Source organism: Anopheles bellator, chromosome 2, assembly GCF_943735745.2.
Source record: "Anopheles bellator chromosome 2, idAnoBellAS_SP24_06.2, whole genome shotgun sequence".
Taxonomy (NCBI): Eukaryota; Metazoa; Arthropoda; class Insecta; order Diptera; family Culicidae; genus Anopheles; species Anopheles bellator.
In genome coordinates this window covers 45,810,211-45,829,054 of record NC_071286.1, presented here as the reverse complement: position 1 = coordinate 45,829,054, position 18,844 = coordinate 45,810,211, and the positions used below count along the sequence as shown (strand labels likewise).

At 50.7% G+C, this 18,844-nt stretch overlaps 3 protein-coding genes across 3 annotated transcripts; 2 read left to right on the top strand and 1 right to left on the bottom strand.

Annotated features, from left to right (window-relative positions):
- Window positions 1–146: 146 nt before the first annotated feature.
- LOC131211806 (probable protein phosphatase 2C T23F11.1) lies at window positions 147–4,541 on the top strand. The gene is made up of 3 exons (XM_058205428.1): window positions 147–307; window positions 1,033–1,402; window positions 1,977–4,541. The coding sequence occupies exon 3, from the start codon at window positions 2,023–2,025 to the stop codon at window positions 3,445–3,447; it is 1,425 nt and encodes a 474-aa protein (XP_058061411.1). The 5' UTR covers window positions 147–307; window positions 1,033–1,402; window positions 1,977–2,022; the 3' UTR covers window positions 3,448–4,541.
- On the bottom strand, window positions 4,507–15,606 carry LOC131207608 (hemicentin-1-like). Its single transcript, XM_058200229.1, has 9 exons — window positions 13,448–15,606; window positions 13,276–13,391; window positions 12,664–13,221; window positions 11,625–12,592; window positions 11,390–11,564; window positions 9,912–10,875; window positions 9,712–9,842; window positions 8,423–9,646; window positions 4,507–7,099 (listed from the first exon to the last, which is right to left on the bottom strand). The coding sequence occupies exons 1-9, from the start codon at window positions 15,604–15,606 to the stop codon at window positions 5,058–5,060; spliced, it is 8,337 nt and encodes a 2,778-aa protein (XP_058056212.1). The 3' UTR covers window positions 4,507–5,057.
- A 992-nt stretch (window positions 15,607–16,598) lies between these two features.
- LOC131210004 (acidic fibroblast growth factor intracellular-binding protein) lies at window positions 16,599–18,437 on the top strand. Its single transcript, XM_058203185.1, has 5 exons — window positions 16,599–16,730; window positions 16,813–17,019; window positions 17,087–17,610; window positions 17,676–17,809; window positions 17,873–18,437. The coding sequence occupies exons 2-5, from the start codon at window positions 16,929–16,931 to the stop codon at window positions 18,207–18,209; spliced, it is 1,086 nt and encodes a 361-aa protein (XP_058059168.1). The 5' UTR covers window positions 16,599–16,730; window positions 16,813–16,928; the 3' UTR covers window positions 18,210–18,437.
- The last annotated feature ends 407 nt before the right edge of the window (window positions 18,438–18,844 follow it).

Genomic DNA, 18,844 nt, shown 5'->3' with positions numbered 1-18,844 from the left:
AAATTTCATAAACTGCATTTTTTCCGGGAGGAAACGAACCGGTTCACCGTGCACCATTCACAACTGTCAAACACGAGCTGTCAGAACCTGGCAGCCGCGGCTCAGTTGTGCAAGGAGAGTCGTAATTTTGCTTTCTGCTGCGGCAAAGTTGCTGTGTGTTTTTCTTAGCCGTTATCAAAGATTCGCCGATAAAACATTCTTTAATCGGTGTATTGTACATACATTCCCAAACGGTGGCTCCCGGCGAACGGTTTTCTGCAAAGGGTAGCTGGCGTGTAGCGAAAACTGAACCGGAAAGGTGCCGAAGGTAGGTTTAGGTTGGGACGGTTCCATGTTGTTGTTTTTGCTACTGCGAAGAAGGATGCAAAGCACGTAAATAACCAAAACGGCCACGGGTTTACGGTCTGTGGCTTCTGCAGCGTAACGCTGCGGCAATAGTTTGTAAAAAAGTTTGCGAAAGGAATTTGCAATTCCTTTTTTGCGTGCAAGACTTCACACCTTCCGTTTCTGCGCCGGGCAAGTTTTCTTAGTCACGAAGGAATCGTCACCTACCATCGGCGAACAGATAATTTCGCCTCTTTTGTCGCCTGCATGTTTCACTGCAATACCTTATCTACCTTATTTGGGATTGCGAATTGCCTTTGTGGTGGGCACAATCTGCTTTGCTGGGCCTTTTGGTGCAATCAACAAAGACACCTTCACCGGTAAGAATTGATTATAGAGCTGTCTGAAAACTGCACGTCAAAAATGGACGATAATTATTAAACATCCGCTGGCTGACGGGACAAATGTAGGTGTGCTATTGGTAAGGAATGGGAACATTGTTTGTTGAGGAAGAAATTGAGGAAATTTAAGAGTGTCACCAATAGATTGAAATTAAGCGACACCAGCACGATCACTGATTTTCAAATCCCTCCGACCATGGCATGCGACAGAGAACAGTTTACTTGCTCGGCCCTGCTCTTAAACTATCTTCATGACTGGCCTGTTTCTAACACTGTCGATCTTTTTTTCTTCATTCTGAACCCACAGGCGCATCCTCTCTACAATCACTTCCATCACACAGCACCATTATCAAGCGTAACACATATCACCTGAACGTACAAAGCGCGAGGCAGCATAATAGGGTGATCACGTGGCGGCTGCGTTTCATCCTCCAATCTAAACACGAAAACAATTGCTTTCATTCATCCGGTAAACCATCGTGGTATTTGCGATGCAACACATTTACCTAACTTGCAAATGGGCTGCAAACAGCTGTTATCCTGAAACACCTTAATCGTGCGTCGAATGCAAATTTGGTGGTCGTTGAATAGAAAGCACATCAATCACGCAAGATATACGGTTACTACTGCAACGAATCGTTTGGGTGCTAAATCGAAACTGCTGCGTGTTGGTGGTGGTGAGTATTTTTAGTTTGATTTGGTTCGCCTCGCCTTCGAAATTCAATTCTCACTTCCGGCACCCCCTCGAAGAAGGCACCACAAAGTAAAGAGTTTTCCGTGGATGCTTATCAAAAAGGCAGAAAAAGTCCCTACCCTTACGTGACGGGACCACGGTACTTTGTATTTGCTTGTGGTGCATTACTGCCTCATCTGAGTTTATGATCCTCATTTCGTAATGATGAAGCTTCGCGTCGCGTTGAAGTTTGTTGATTTCGCTTGATATGTGTCGAATAGAGGCTAATTAGCTGCTCGAAGTTGCTTGCATGAATTGCGCTTCGTCTCAACATCGTAACGAAGACAATCGTCACTGTTGAGCTTTATCAGTCGCTCATGACGCAGATCTTTCATCAGTAAAATCTGTGATAAGAGGTTTTTCTATGGCTCATAATATTTTCAATGAGAAAAGAATGAGCAAAAATCAATGATAATTTTTTTTCGTTTAATCCTTATCTCCTAATTTGTAAGTACAGCAACTTTGTTGTAGTCATTTCCACACTGATGATTCTCTTTTATAATTTTGGTTCGTTACAGAAACACACCTCGTGAAGCTTAGCCAAAAAGCTCTGTGAGATTCACGATGGGGCAGTCATTGTCCGAACCGGAAACGTCGAAAGAATCGGCGTTCTGTCAGAATGACTATTATAAGGTTGGATCGAGCTGCATGCAGGGCTGGCGCATGCATATGGAAGATTCGCATACGCACATATTGTCGCTCCCGGACGACCCGGGCACGGCGTTCTTCGCTGTGTACGACGGACATGGAGGTGCGAAGGTAGCCGAGTATGCTGGAATGCACCTGCACAAGTACGTTACACGACGACCCGAGTACGGCACCGATTTGAAGCGAGCCCTTCAGCGTGGGTTTCTCGACTTGGATGAAGCGATGCTGAATAACGAGGCACTGCGCGAGCAGCTGTCGGGCTCGACGGCCGTAGCGGTGTTGATTAAGGAAAATCAGCTGTACTGTGCCAACGCAGGTGATTCACGAGCGATCGCATGCGTTGGGGGCCGGCTGGACGTACTTTCGTTCGACCACAAGCCGATGAACACGACGGAAATGGATCGAATTTGTAAAGCAGGTGGGTATGTCGAGTACAATCGCGTTAACGGCTACCTGGCACTCTCTCGAGCACTGGGCGACTTCACGCTCAAGCGTAACCAGGAAAAGCTGCCCGAGGAGCAAATGGTGACAGCGTTCCCGGACGTGGAGGAGCGTGAGGTGACCGAGGACTGGGATTTTCTGGTGATCGCGTGTGACGGAATATGGGATGTGCTATCCAGCCAGTCGGTTCTCGAATTTGTGCAGGAGGAGATAGCACAGGGCATCTATCCACAGAAGATTTGCGAGAATCTGATGGTTCGCTGCCTGGCACCGGACTGTCAGATGGGTGGAATCGGCGGTGACAACATGACGGTGATTATTGTGTGCTTTCTGCACGGTCAACCATACGAACAGCTGATCGGTCGGTGCAAGGATGCAGTTGCGAAGCGTGAAGCTAAGATAAAGAAGCGCTACCGGAAGCCATCGCACGGCGACACGGTAGCAGGGACAAGTTCGGATCCAACCGAGACGGTCGGCGAGCGGCAGTTTGGTAATGGGCGAGTATTGGAGGATGATTCCGGGTCTGGCAGTGATAGCGAACGATCGGATGAAGGAAGAATTCACGCGCCACCTACAACCCCTCCTTCGGCGTTCGGTCCACCATCGGTTGCGAGCGTTGCCGAGCCCAGCACATCCTCAACTGATTGCAAAAAAGGAGAAGCGGCACTGGAGGAAAACAACCCTTCCACGGAAGAGAAACCAACGTCAACCGGCGAAGACGATATGCGAAAATTTGAGCAAGATCCGAAGCAGAATAGTGTATGCACGAAAAATACTGGAATGAAGGATATTGGCACTCCTACCGATGCGAAATCATCGCCGAAACTCGATTCCGAACTACTTCCGGAGCTTAACAACGATAGTACCGATGATACCAGCGAGGAGTTAGATCTCAAGTAAATGGAGGTGTCGGACATGATTCTTGTTTAGTGAACATTTTGTTTTTGGCATGACGGCAGAACTTTTACTACTTCTAATATCCTGGAAAATTCCTAACTCTCTCGCAAAACGCGATCACGCTGCCAAATAACCACACTCCTGTAGCGGCTTTTTGTTTTAATTTTTGAATTTTGACTTTTTGCGTTATTATTCTCTTTTCTTGCTTAGATAGAATGTTGAGGACCGTATTTCTAGATAAAACTCCTTTCTACACAAAAAGTGGTTGCATCTTCCTTGATAATTAAAAAGAGAACTTTTCTGAAGCGCTAGCAATACCAAATACTGTACAGCAAAAAACTCCCCTCGAACGTAACATGTCGATCGTGAGAGGTACAATCGAATCGTACTCGGTGTGGACCCGTTAGTGAATTGTAGCTCGGGCTGAACGAGCCCAAACACTTATGGGGTTGCACACAAACGGTTGGAATAAAAAAAAAACGAAATGGCAAACGTGCTAAAATTGGAGAACGGAAACGAAAAAATCGTGCCGTTCTCATCACTTTGATACGCTTCTTAGAGGAACTCTTTCTAGTGTTTCCTCACTTTCACCGGGGGCAAAGAACGAACATCCGTGGCAGAGACAAAATTTAGAGTAACAATGGAGAAGTTGAATAACGACATAAAGGATGATGGATAACAATAAACACTATCAGACGGATCATGCTCATCGTCCTACTCATCGGTCGCGTCTTGTTCCTGTAAATAGGCTAAACTTTTTATAAAACGAATCTGTGAAGCATCACTGAGCAGAGGAATAAATACCCTAAAAAAACAAGAAACAATACCAGTTAAAATAGACAAACGAAACCTGCAGCAAAACCAAACACGATCGAAGGCGATGAAAATGTGTTACACGCGCATATACTGTTAGTTGCGCCAGTAGTTTACGCCACTCGGCAGGCGATCTAGCGAAATCTACCGGGGAGGACTGATGCTGAATAGAACAGAAAGTGAACTACAAACCTACGCTGTAAACTATCCGATCTATATGCAGACAAATTATACATTAACAAATGGATATATATTTTCTATTTCGAATTAAATATTGGTAGAGAAACGGGGGAGTGGTGATTGATTTTTTTTTGCATCCTGCGTTCTTGCCGCAAACGGTCCGAAATTAATAAATTTCTTAGGTAAACGTACACGATCCTTTCAATCGATCTCGAGTACATCAGAGTGAGACAGTAGAGCTTATGGTGAGCTTAATTTCTAAATTTAGCTTATAATCGCAACCATCCATTATAACCATCCCAATGTTCAAACGGTGGACTTCTATGAAAAACGACGTTCGTCGTCGTCTTTGCCAATTCAAGCGATTGCAATTTCAAGTGTCGAATTCGATGAGCTTAGGTTTTCCTCTATTTCTAAGCGAGTATGCGTATTAGCTGCTGTCTTTGGTTTTTTTTGGTTTGTTTGAAGATTGGAAGGTTAAAAGCAAGGGAAACGGAACTGAAACGTGATGATGATCGAGTCTGTAGCCTAAATATGTCTACGAGTTTCAAAGCTATGTAACGGCTACAGGGTGTAAGAACCTCTAATGACTATTTTAGGGCTTCTCGGTGGCCCATGTCCTAGTCGAACCAATGCAAGTACACAACGAAATCGTGCACGTATTCCACCCGTCCCGTGTAGCGACCGATCGATGTCGCTGCCAGATTTAGTTTGTAGATCCGTCCGCGTTGCAGCTTCCGGTTGGCGTACAGCCGCACGGCCCCGGATGTTTTGCGCATCGTTTCGAGCGAGAAAATGTGCGCAAACTGTCGATCGCGGAACGTGAACGCAGTATCGAAGTCAGCCGTACGTTGAGCGGCTGGAACCGACAGGATCGCTAGCGATTGTCGAGGAAGAAACCGTTCCAGCGTAACTATCAGATGCGATAGCGTCTGTCCCGTGTGTGCCATCCGTTCGGAACAGCCCTGCGCGTGCACGGTGCAATTCAGCAAGCACGTGTCACTGTCGTAGTCCTGCTCATACTCCGGTGGGCAGGCCGTGTGAACGCAAAGGTAGGAGCCACGCGTGTTCAGGCACGATAAACCTTCGCCACACTCGTCGGCTTGCAGTTCACACTCGTCCACGTCCTGGCAGTGATTGTCGAGCCATCGGAACCCTTCTGCACAGCGACTTGCGAGCAGTGCGGCACCGGACGAACTACGCGAGCCATTGGGCTCGTTCCGTTTCCGCTTAATCGTACACGATCGGCCGTCCTGTGCCAGGTGGTAGCGCTCGGGGCAGTAGCATCGGTAGCTGCCCGGGGTGTTGGTGCAGTAGTGGGAACATTCGTCTATTTGCTCGCGACACTCATTGATGTCGATGCAGCGATCCGCTATCGTGTTGACCAAACTCCCATCGTCGTCATCCCGATCGTACCGGGCCGGGCGGTAGCCGGATTCACAGTGGCACTCGAAACTGCCGACAGTGTTGACGCACACCTGCGCTGGCCCGGCACAATTTCCGGCTTCACACTCATCGACATCACTGCAGGCGTCGCTGGTTGCGTCATAAGCGAACCCCTCCTGGCAACGGATCGTCACAGACGGGGCGGGGATGGTTCGGTCACCGAAGTACAAATCGTAGGCCGTCGTATCGTTTGAAAGGCGAATCGTGTTCTTCATCGTCACCTTGATTCCGTACGACGCCGCAGCTGCGGCTTGTGGGACGTCCACGTACTCTACCGGAGGTGCCTCTGCGTACTGGTAATTGCGTACCACCTGGAAACCCGGCCCTGAGCTTCCTTCGTCGGAGTCAGTTCCGTCATCGTAGTCCGTGCTGGCCGATTCCGACCGTATCGAGAACCGCGTAGGAGCGTTCGAGGGCTGATGTTTCGATTCGTACATCACCAACGGGGTATAGTTTCTGCGGGATCCGGTCTGCGCCGTGTCGATCGTGCGCAGGAGTGCATCGTTCCGGCATCGCTTGGTGCTGCACTGAGCGATTTCCGTGTTCTCGCCCACACACACCATACCGCCGGCCTTCGGTTCTGGGTTGTTGCAGAGCCGCTTCCGAGTCTTGACGCCAGTACCACAGGTTTTACTGCACCGCGACCATTGGGACCACTCGGACCAGCCGCCGTCGACATGACACTCTTGCTGTTTGCATATTTTAACCTCACTCTCCGCTCCCTCACACGGCTGGCCACCGTGACGCGGGACGGGATTGGTGCAGCTTCGCGCCCTTAGGCTGCGTCCGAAGCCGCAAGGTTCGCTGCAGGCCGTCCATTCGGACCACGCCGTCCAGCCACCGTCCACTGAACAGTAGCGCACCGGACACGGTTCCTCTTCGTAACCTTCTCCGACACACGGTTTACCGCCGAGTGCCGGCACTGGCGAGTCACACCGACGGCTACGCTGTCGTATCGGCCGCACGCCACCGTATTCCGCGACGCAGTCGGGCGCACAGCTGCTCCAGGGCGTCCAGTCGCCCCATCCACCGTTGATCGGGCATGGCAACAGTTCGCAGGACTTCATCTGCACGTTCTCGCCAACACAGTTGAACTGATCGCCCTGAGCGGGCGATCCGTTCAGCAGTAGACAGATGCGGGACCGGAACTGGGTCCCAGTGCCGCACGGGGCACTACAAACCGACCACGCACCCCAAGGTGACCAGCTGACGGGCACTGTGAACGAAAGGATCGAGTTGAAAAGGCTAACTACTAATGGCGGAACGGTGTGGACTTCCTATCTAATTTTTGGTACACTGGTTATATTGGTACACTCTTCAAATGAACGTATGTGAAGTTTCATTTCAATCGGTCATTTTTTTTACAAGCCATATAGTATCGAGATTTCACAGTACTTTTTACAGCTGTTATGACGTCATCATTTGATGAAAAACGCTTTCCGCGGACGATTTTTTTTGTCTGAAAACAGATGAAAGTCGCTAGGGGTCAAATCTGGTTAATAGGGTGGATACTTCAACAATTCGATCCTTAATTCATGGATTTTTGCCATTTTCAAAATGCTCTTGTCACACGGAGCATTGCCCTGATGAAAGAGGATGTTTTACTTCTGCAAAGCGGGTCTTTTTTCACGAATTTTCACTTTCAGCAGGTCTTAAAGGTTACAACAATGTTCGAAATTTATTGTTTTACCAGTTTGTAAGTAACCCGGTAACAAAATTCCATTTGAATCGCTAAAACTGATGCTTACACCTTTTTGAACGTTTCGGAGCTGAAGAACCGGGTTCGCACCATTCTTTAGCCGCTTGTTTTGATTCAAAACCATAGCGATAGACCCAAGTCCCCACAGTGATGATTCAATGCAAAAAATACGCTTTATCCTTTCGAAAAAGCTTTAAATTTTGCCGAGAAAGATGCAGTCGAAAGTATTTTTGTTCCATTGTTAGCGAATGCGGTACCCATTTTGCAAACAGCTTTCTCGAAACCAAAACTTCAGCCAAAATATTGGTTATACTGTTCAATGAGATGTCTAGGCCTTACGCTAAATCTATTAAAATGATTCAACGATTTTCCAATACGACATCCTGTATTTTTTCTACGAGTTCAAGTGCTGTTCCTGTTTTTTTACGTTTTTGACATGGATCGTCTTAAAGGATGGATAGATGGATCGTTCACTACGACCATTTTTAAACTCAGAAACCCCTCTTTTTACCCCCTAATAAAAGGTGAAGAGTCCTTCTACACTTTCAACATTCTTTTATAATTTTCCTTTTAAACCTTCCAAAAATAAAAATTAAGCCACTGCACGATTTTTTTTCTCTGATTTCACTTTCACTTGACTTTTCCCATTGTAAACAATACTGTGACATGTTTATACTAAATGGCTTGTAAAAAAATGACCGATTGAAATAAAACTTCACATACGTTCAGTTGAAGAGTCTACCGATATAACAAAGAAAAATTAGGATCGTTGCTGCGCCCTCTGGTATCGAACGTCAAAACTTAGCATACAACCTAGTAATGTGCGGACGATGCTCTTACCATCGATCGCTACGTTGAAGTCCAGGCTGATTTGGCCGAGGGCATTGCTCGCCACACACTGGTACGTGCCGGCGTCGGAGAGTTTGGCCGCCAGCAGCCGCAACGTGTGTCCGTGGGCCCCGAAGACGTACCCCTCGTCGTGCTTCTGCAGTGGTCGCCCATCCTTCAGCCACAAAACCGTTGCTTCCGGTGACCCATTGGTCTCGCACGCCAGATCCAGACTGTGGTGTAGCGAAACGCGCTGCTGCTGCTGGTGGTTGGCCGGGTCGGACTTCCACGACGGGGCCGTCTGGACGACGACGTGGTACAGCTTCTGGGCTGATCCGACCGTATTGTTCACGTAACACGAGTACGTGGCGGTGTGGCGAACATTGTACAGCTCGAGGATTGGCTCCTTGCCGGCCAGCAGTTCGTTCCGGTGCTCGTCCAGGTAGTCGACCTTCGTCCAGTGTACTTCCGGCACGGGATGCCCGAGAGTGGAGCAGTCTAACGTCACGTTGTCGCCCGCCAGTACGGGCAGCTCTTCCTGGTCCGGCTCGTCCGCTGATAGGAACGCTTCGCCGTACAGCACGCTGCTAATGATGGCCGGCGGAACCAGCACCTCCAGTATGTACTGAAGCTCCGCTTTACCGATCGGGTTCTCGCCGTAGCAAAGGTATGTGCCCACATCGCGATGGCTAACACTCGGCAGAAACAGGGTGCTGGTGCTTTGCTTGAGCCGCTTGCTGTTCCGGTACCATCCGATCGTCGGCTTAGGTGTGCCGTCTATGGGACAGAACAGAAACAGGGGTAGCCCTTCCAGCAGACGTATCGTGGTGCCGTCGAGCTTCAGTTTCTCGGCCTGCACATACGGCGCCACGAGGACGTCCACTTTCGCGAGACGCTCCTCGAAACCGATAGCATTCTGTGCCATGCAGAGATATTTGCCCCGATCGAGCAGCGAGGCGTTCGATTGGCGCATCGAAAACCGTACCTCGAACGGCGATAGGCGTTGGGCGTGAAAACTGTAACTCTGCGCGCTTCTGTGTACGTTGCTCTTGACGCGATAGTTCCGATCGATGACCATGGCCGGTCCGTCGAGCTCGGCGGTCGACGCAAGGACTTCGCCACGGTGCACGACGCTGAGCACCGGTATCGGGTTGCCGACGGCGGTACAGTCCAGCTCGATGCTGTCTCCCGCCAGCAGAGTTTGATTGGCTGAAAATGATGTTATTTCCGCGGGTTCTACGGAAAAATGAAAAGTTCCAGTACGCATGGCTGATTGGGGGGAGCAATCGGCTGCTACTTACGGTACACCAGCACCTGGAATGACTTCTGGTTCTGACCGAACACGTTTTCGGCCTCGCACTGGTAGACGCCCGAATCCTGCGGCTGTATGTTGACAAATTCCAGCGTAACTTCAAACTCATCCAACGGTGCGCTGGGGGAACAGTTTACACAGAAAGGTTTACACATTACGCCGTACAGTAGGGTGTCAGGGAATACTCACTCCTCCTTCAGCCACTGGTACGATGCTGGCGGATTGGCCTGCATCGTGCAGTCTAGCTCGAGATCATCGCCGACGAACACCTCAACCGAGCGGACTGGTTCGTCGTAGAACTGTGGAGAAGTCATGACGTCGAGCCGGTAGGTTTGCGTTGACTTGCCTAGCTCGTTCTCCGCGATGCAAACGTACAGATCTCCGTGATGGAGGTCCACGTGCGGGATAGTGAGATTGGCCGTGGACGACACCATCTGATCGCGCCGGTTCCAGTGAATAGTCGGTTCGGGAGACCCACTTGCCTGGCACAGGAGTTGCAGGGTTTCGCCGGACAGCAGGTTCACTTCTACCGCACTGTCGATTGGCTGATCGGGCAGCCACGGGTCCGGTTCCTCGCTCAACGCATCCGGGTGCACCCGTTGAATGCTGGGGGGCGTCAGGACACCCACCAGGAATGAGTGTCGATCGCTCCCGGCACGGTTCTGTACCACGCACGTGTACGTGCCCTCATGCTGGGCCCGCAGATGTTCGATGATGAGGAGATTTTCCTTCAGCTGCACGTCGGTCAAATCGAAGTGCTCCTCAAGGCCCTTCTCGTTCAGCTGCCACAGCAGACTCTTGTAGTTCTCGAACGGACACAGCAGGACCAGTGGCTCGTCGGCTCGCCTCTTGAGCGGAGTGAGACTGTTGGTGCTGTAGTTTCCGGATGCCAACCGTTGCGGTGGGCGCAAGGGACTGATGAACGTGTTCTGTCGGTCCGTGCCTTCGGAGCTCTCGAGCAAACAGGTGTACGTACCGGTCGAAGTGTTGGCGTATGACAGGTAAAGGTCGCGATCCTGCCCCAGGACAGTGCCGTTAAACAGCCACGTTGCCTTCGGAGGCGGACTTCCGGTGCCGCTGCAATCGAAGTGTGCCGTTTCGTTTGGCAGCAGCGTAACGTGCGAATCCAGTGATGACGTTATACGAGGTGGATCTAGAAGCGAATGAAAGTACAGAGCAACCATCAGCGAACCGGAGAGCTTCTTAGATCAAAGTGCACATTGACAGTGTTTTGGACGAAACATTCTAGTAGCACACAGCGCACGCGCAGTAGACTTCGGATTGAGTGGTTATCTGGCAAGCAAGGCGGACACGGCAAAACAAAATTAGAATGAAGCTACCGACATTTTACCAACAGGATCTCTGGCACCGTGAGCGTATTGAAGCGGAACGTGTCTCGAGGCAGCGTTTTCAGGAGCAAATGGAGGCCCAAGCGGCGCACACGAGCGTCTGTTGCTGCTGCTGTTGCGGCACTAAAAAGCAAGACTGGCAACCGCCAGAAGGATGGCCCGCACGCCCTCTGACATCGAGTGGAGAAATCGGTCGGTTTGTCGGTGTTCCGCTGGAAAGGTTTGCTGTTGCCGCTTCCCGATCGTCGTACTTTAGTGCCCAGCCGACCAAGTGAGTCGGTGAAAAATGGGAGATGCCCTCGTCATGCCGTCGCTTACCTCTAACGGTTAGATAGTAGATTTTTTGGCGCACACCATGTTCGTTCTGAGCCGTACACCCGTACACTCCGTTGTGACCGTACGAGCTATTGTAAATTTGTAGTCCTCCCTCCGTAATGCCAATACCGGAACCGTTCACGATCGGCAAGTCGTTAAACGTCCAACTAATCGATGGCTGTAAAAATAAATTGGATAAGGTTCGTTTGTCTAGTTCATCGTGCATCGAAAGACTTACTTCCGGTATACCCCAGCCAAAACACTCCATCAGCGTGTCCTGTCCCATGCCCAGCTGGATCGACAGATCGGGCGAGTCTTTAATCTCCGGTGGCCCGTAAGTTTCGAGAGTAAAGTTTTGCTCCGCCGAGCCGTGCTCGTTAACGCCCAGACAGTGATAGAAGCCCGCCGTTTCGTACCCGGCCACTAGCTGCTGGGTGCGTTGTGTCGAATCCTCGAAAGCGGAGGCTGGTTCCCAGCGCAGCTGCGGGTCGGGAGTACCAGAAATGTTGCACACCAGCGTAACCAGTTCACCGACCTTGGCCCGCGAAACGCGATGGTCGGCGGAAGCTTGTGGAGCCGCGCCCACTCGCAAGTGCAGTGAGGAGGACACGGTCCCGAGGGGATTCGATGCGAAACACTCGTAGTAGCCCTCGCTAGCCGTGCTGTACGGAACATGGAACTTGATGGTTTTGTTTTCGTTTTCTAACGTTAGCGGCAGGTCATCTGTTGCGCTGAGTGGATGGCCATTTTTCTGCCACCGAACGGTCGGTTCCGGGAGTCCCACGGCTTCGCAACCGATTGAACCAGGGTCCGTGCCAAGCTTCTTGAGAACGGTTCTACCGGTCGATGGTTCGCCGTCCACTAGCATCGACTCCACTTCCGGGGCGACCATCGTGCGAAGCTGCAGAATCATGGCGTCGGCACCGTGCTCGTTGGAGAAGATGCAGGTATAGCTGGCCTCGTTGTCGGGCCGGAAGGCATCTATCGTTAGCAGGTAGCGCACCGCATTGCGCGACTGATCGTTGTCGAGTGTAACGCGAATGTTGTCGATTGACTCTTCCGGGCTGCTCTCAAACGTACCCCGCTGACTGGTCCAGATGTACTCGCTCAACGGTTGGCACAGTTCGCAGGAACAGTTCAGCGTGATTGAGGACCCGAGCGCCACGTAGAGCGTCGTGTCTGGATGTTTGATTATGTTCGGAGGTGCTGATATTGAACGAGAAGTTGTCGTGTGAAGGTCGGACCAACTGATGATCGCCCAAGCTAAGTGTCCTTACCATTGGCCGCTCCCTGCAGAACGTACGTTTGTCGGGCGACTCCATAATCGTTCCGTCCCTCGCACACGTACAGCCCTTCCGCACGGGGTGTCATTTCGAGAGCGATCGACTTTCTTCCACCCGCTGGCAGTGGCCGCAGGTCGTGCGATTGGTCCAGTGGTTGATAGTCCCACTGGTATTCCGGTTCGGGCAGGGCGTCAATTTCACACTCTAGCTCGACCCACTCACCGTACTCGCGCACGAGTCCTCGGCTGGAATCGTTCGTTTTCGGCGAGTACTCCACGATAACCGAGCTGTTTTCACTGGCCACACGCACACCTTCGATGTCGGCGTAGCACGTGTAGTTACCGGAGTGGGATTTGTTTAGGTCTACAAATTCCAGGTAAGCCTTGCCATCGCCGGCCACCAACGGAAGCCCATTGTGGGTCCAGTAGATTTCAATGGTGGCCCCGTCAGGGCCGTGCTCCAGAATACACCTCAAGGCGATGAATGGTTCGTGCTCGACGGCTACGGTGTGCTTCGGAAGCAATCGGAGACTGGTGCTAAATCGACGGTTCACTGCAATGGGGAGGTGGTATCAGTTTTTATCCCAAAGTTACCAAGCCAGCTAACCTTTCAGTTTGACCATTTTCTCGTCCTGCCCTAGTATGTTGGTGGCCAGACAGGTGTAGTTCCCAGCATGACTAGCGTTGACATTCTGCAAACCCAGCGACAGCACATTGGATTCACTGGAAAGGAGTGTGTGTTCAGAACTGTCAGCGTTGAATTAGTAATGGAAACTTACTTAAAGTGTTGCTGCACAACACCGATCTTGTTCCGTTGCCAGGCGGCCACAATCGGAATGGCCGAATGGATGCGACATTCCAGCACATAGTGGTCTCCTTCGAGCAGCTCCACGAAAGGTGTGTGGCCGACGGAAACTTCCGGAGCGGTGGGACCCGTGGCTTGGATCGCCGTCGAAAACAGACGCTGCAGCGGTTCTCCGTTTGCGTTACGACCGTTGATCGTCAGTTTGAACGGTTGTCGTGGACTGTCGAAAGCTTTAGTGCGATAAAGCCCACCGTTATTATCGGACACCGGCTCGAGAGGAAGCTTAAACTCAAACACGGCTCCACTCGGCGATGTCCCCAGGTTGTGCGACGTAATGGTGACGGAGTCGAGTACACTGATCAAAGTCGGATCGGACGGTTCGACTGCGAGAAAGTTTTTCTCATCCAGCACCGGCTGGTGCGACAGAGACCGATTGTTGTGCGGTTCCACGAGGCTGAAGCCAAAGTTAAACTGCACCTCACTCAGGCCAGACAGACGGATGGAGTGGGAGGAATCGGCCGACGCTTTGATATTCCACCGGCCCGGTGCCGGATCGGGCACGTTGACGACACGAATGTTTTCCAGGTTCAGCACTTCCCGCGATCGGTTATACGGCTCGCTCTGTGGATCGAGGATTTCGATTGTCGGCTTCACACCGGCCACACTGACACTGAACTCTTTCAGCGTACTGTCCACGCTCAGGCCGATTTCGTGCGCCTTCGGAGCGGCCGAGTCGATCGCTTTCAGCGGCACGTGATCGATGTCCATCGTGTTACGAATGGCCAGCAGTACCTCCTCGATCTGATCCTTTCGCAGGTCGAACACCTGGCCATTGCTCGAGGCGGCTATGTTGCTCATCACCTGGTAGCCGGGCGTCTCCTTGCCATCGCAGAAACCTGTCAGCAGGAACGTGATGGGTGTTTGCTTCCTCTGCACCAACTGCAACACGCGCTGATCGAGCCGAAAGTCCTTGGCCGTGGCGTCGGTGAATACGTACACGAACGAGTGGGGCATGGCAGCATCGATGGCACTGGCCAGCGCCTCTAGGGCCGCCTCCGGGCAGTCGCCACCGCCTACGATTTGCAGACTGTCCAGCGCGCTCAGCAGCTCGTCCTGGCAGCGTGTCACCAGCCTTGGCCCGACGTGTGGGTCACGGAATGGCACGAAAATGTAGTTATAAATCGGATTACTTCCGTTCCGTTGCGTGACCTCGGCAATGATGAGCCGGGCCGCGTCACGAAGCTGCTGCAGATCGTCAACCATCGAACCGGTAGCATCGAACACGATTACCAAGCTACGCTGTCCTTCCTGCGGTGGAAGTAGGGTGTCTCGCTGCGTGGCAAGGGTTCGCTGCAGGTCAGGCAGTAGGACAGTGGACGGGCGCGTCACCTCACGGTGTGCGGCAAGCAGTGGTGCCGGTTGACCCAGGGGTTCCCCAATGCTGTCCACATCTTCCGCCAGTGTCGGAAGGATGCGGTGGAACTTCCGTTTGTTTACCGGCAGTGTGAGAAGCGCTTTCACGTGTTCCTTCAGGGCCTGCAGGTCGCTCGGGTCCGCAAACGAACGGCTCGGCTTTGCTGCCAGCCCGAGCGACTCCAGAATTTCCCGCGATTCGGGGCGTTTCTGCAAAATACCAACCAACTCCTTATCAATCGACGATGGATCGTCTGCCTGGAGAAGAGCTTCCTGGCCACTGCCATCGTCATGCGCTACTACGTCATCGGTTTCGGCGAGGTCCGGAACCGTGCCGGTGGCATCGTCATCGCTGCCTTCCGCCGTATCCCAGGCGCTATCAGCATTGTAGCGATTGACCTTTGCCGGAGCGTTACCATCGACCGTAAGGAACTCATCCTGATCATCCGTGAGCAGCGGTGCGCTATCAGCATCAATGGGCTCGGTGCGATGATTGATACGCGCACGATCGACCGGATGACTGGCTGGGGGGGTTGCCCGGCTCCCGTCTTCGGCGTCATCGGTGTGGTGGTCGTTTGTTGTGATTTCGTGGTGTAGCTGCCGCTTCAGCAAACGATCCCACAGTTCATCGTTATCAAGCTCGGCGCGCGTTTTGCTTGCGGCAATTGCACAGCAAACGGCGAAGATCACCAGAATAAGGCCGCCGTCGACGATTCGCATGTTCGATTTCATAACGACGTACCCTTTCCGGCCCGGATATTGATGGCACTGATCGAACGTTCCTTATGAATACCACTCTTTATTGCACATATCGTACCCGTCCCAGTAACGCGGCTGAGATTGGTCTTTGGATGTTGAATCACTTCGCCAGAGAAACACGGTCGTCTGGTGTAACGCAGATGTATTTCTTAAATGCGGACAGCTTTCTGTGGCACTCCAATTGGCAAAACGATTGTTCACTGGTTTCGTCTACGGTATTAGACCATCCGCGAAAGCAAACCACAGAATGCGCAAGCAACCAACGTTTCGTACGTGCGCACAGCCTCAAGTCCAACGAACGAATGAATTAAGCTTAGCTACTGAACAGCTACTGCCGTAGTCAGCGGGTGTCTGCCCCTTATCGCAGCAAGTCGCTCAGACGCTGGAAGTGGTCACTGTACCTAGGACAATCGACCGTGAGTGATCACTGGATCTTGATCCCGAAGGATGGCCGGGTCAGGCCAAGTGCATCGGAACTCTTTTCGGAGCCTAGGCCCACAGTATTTCGATAAGCCGGAAATGGCAGTTTCAGATAGCCGGAAACGGCAGTTCCAGAAGCGGTAGGATGGAGAATCAAGGTGAGTAGGTTAGAGGTTTACTGGGTATGACCCCTCGGGAGAGAGTCCTACACGAACCCGTAAAGCCGTAATCCATGGTACTGCGTAATGCATTCCCTCACCATGTAAAACAAAAACAGCTACTGAATAATAATTGATTTTTGTGTTAATTTTGAATAGTTCTTTTCAATTTTTAATGATTTGGTTGTGGATTGATTTTTTAATGAATAAAGTAATTTTGATCATATCATCAAACTTTTGTCACTTTGTGTAACCTGAATTTGAATTTTTCAAAAGAAAAAGATGTCGCTAGTATCGTTCCGTCAACGTCAACCGAGAGAGAGATTAAATGTGCGAGAGCGAGTGACAGTTTTGCGCTCTGTTTTGCTTGGACAGCTGTTTTGTTCGTCATTCTTCGAACCTGTTAGTACTACGGTGCTACTTGCGCATACTATCTAAGTCAGTGAATGTCATAATTGGTGAACTTTTTGATAATCTCTGTACCCATTAGCGGGCGAGTCAAGCACCGTGAGTTATATTTTCATTCAACTTTTGCTTGAAGAAGAGGTTTGTTTTGGTTTGCAACTCTCTTTCTGTCGCTCTCCGGTAGCGCGCACTCTCGCGCTCTCTCTCTCGAAATGACCGAGCACAACTGTCAAAATGAGTTCGGACCTAAACAGTAAACAAAGCGGACGCATTGTGCAGCAGTGAAACTTGTTAAGAAATATGTTTGCCGACGTGCACGTGGATGTTTTCATCAGTAATTACACGATAATCGATCCGGAGGTTTATCAGCTCTGGGTAGAGGGGTACTCCTGTACGGAAAGGCCGCAGAAATGCCCGTAGCGCGAAGGTTAGTTGTTGCAATGTGTCTTGTTTTGCAGGTGGAGATGCGGTCACACTACTGAAACAGAAGGGCGGTATGTTTGCGGACGTTCCGCAAGAGCTGATTTCATCCGATGTGCAGGATCATTATCGGACGTACGCGTTGCTGGAAAAGTTTCTTCACGCCCCACCGAAGCTGGCCGAGCAACCGACGTTTCAGATAAGCCCACAAGACCGGTCGTTACTGATCGATCGGTACTACTCGCTCGATGACACGGTGGCGCGAGAACTTTTTGGCAAAAAGTTCAACTCCCGCAATCGCAAGGATCTGGACGAGGTGGCGGAGAAGACGGGCGTGCGGCTGAAGTCGTGTCGGCGCCAGTTCGACAACGTGAAGCGCATCTTCAAGGCAGTCGAAGAAACGCAGGGCAACATTGCGATCAACATTCGGCAGCAGTTTATACTGCCGGAGGAGTTGGCACAAAAGTACGCCGCCGTGGTGTTCATTGCATGTCTGCGCTTTGAAACGGCCAAACGGAAGCTGCAGTATCTTAACTTTAAAGACTTTTACGAGTGTGCGCAGGTAAGCGGGCAGTGGGATTTTGTTAAGGGTAATCAACCTGAGCTTCACACAGTCCGGGATTGCAGGCCCTGATGACTTACTGGACATACACTTATCAACACTCCGGCGCCGACTATTTGGACACCGAGATGGACAAAGAGTTTCTACTTGACTTGCGTGAGATACGCTACCTTTTGGACAAAGAGAAGGAAATCAAACAGTAAGCGTTGTGATGCGAGATGCCCGAGTATCTGTTGTCGGAAAGCTTTATCTCTCCTTTCAGCCTCGTCTCGATACGCTTAAAGCCAACATTGCTGGAAAGGGCGTACCAGGAGGTGGATAATAATTTCCGTACGTACTATCGGGCGATCATAATGTTGGCGTGCAATCTGCATCGCACCCGGGAGATGAGACTGCTGTTTGTCGAGCTAACGGAGCGTCTAATAGAACCGTGGAAGCAAAATTGCTGGACGAGGGATCAGGTGCAGCTGTTCATGCAGTGCATGACGCAGTGCGTGCTGGATCTGGAGGTTCCACGAGACAATCAGGACATCCGGTGCTTGTGGGACCGCTACATGCAAGTGATAAACGTTTGCTTGCTCCGAATGTACCATCCGTGAATTTGTGCAATGAAAATTTAGATTGTCGCCGAACTTAATTTAACTGATGAAAGATTTGCATTAGAGAATCTTAAGATGTAATGATTACCATGATGCAGTTTTTTGCAATGAAACTTGTATAGTGTTCTTAGTGTTTTAAATAGTTGGAGTCATTTCCTTTTTTTCTTTTACCGGGTAGTAGAATTTTCTGTTTCTGTTTAAAACCTAATAATAAAGCAACGAGAAGCACCGATTAAAACTGTGTCGCTTTACTTCTCCAGTTCTAAGTAATTTCTTTGCTTGTAATCTTCTATCTTGTAATCAATAATTCAACTAGAGTCACCCATCGGTCATGATCGTAGAAACACCATTTTGAACCTGTATTTTACCTCTGTGAGGTGTTATATTCGGAGAGGAGGAACGGAAGCTCAGCCATTTCATTTGAAGATTACAAGGACAGCTCTAACGATTCTGCAGGAAAAGGCCAAAAAGATTGTAGTCATTGTATTTGTCTTTGTCGTTTTGTTTGCTTTGCGTTCGTGTGTTTTTCAAACACTCCGGACTTCCCGATGCTTCAAGCACCCGAGAATCATGGTTGTATTTTTGATGGAAGTGCCGAGATATGAACAGTAAACGAAAACCACTTCCACAGAACA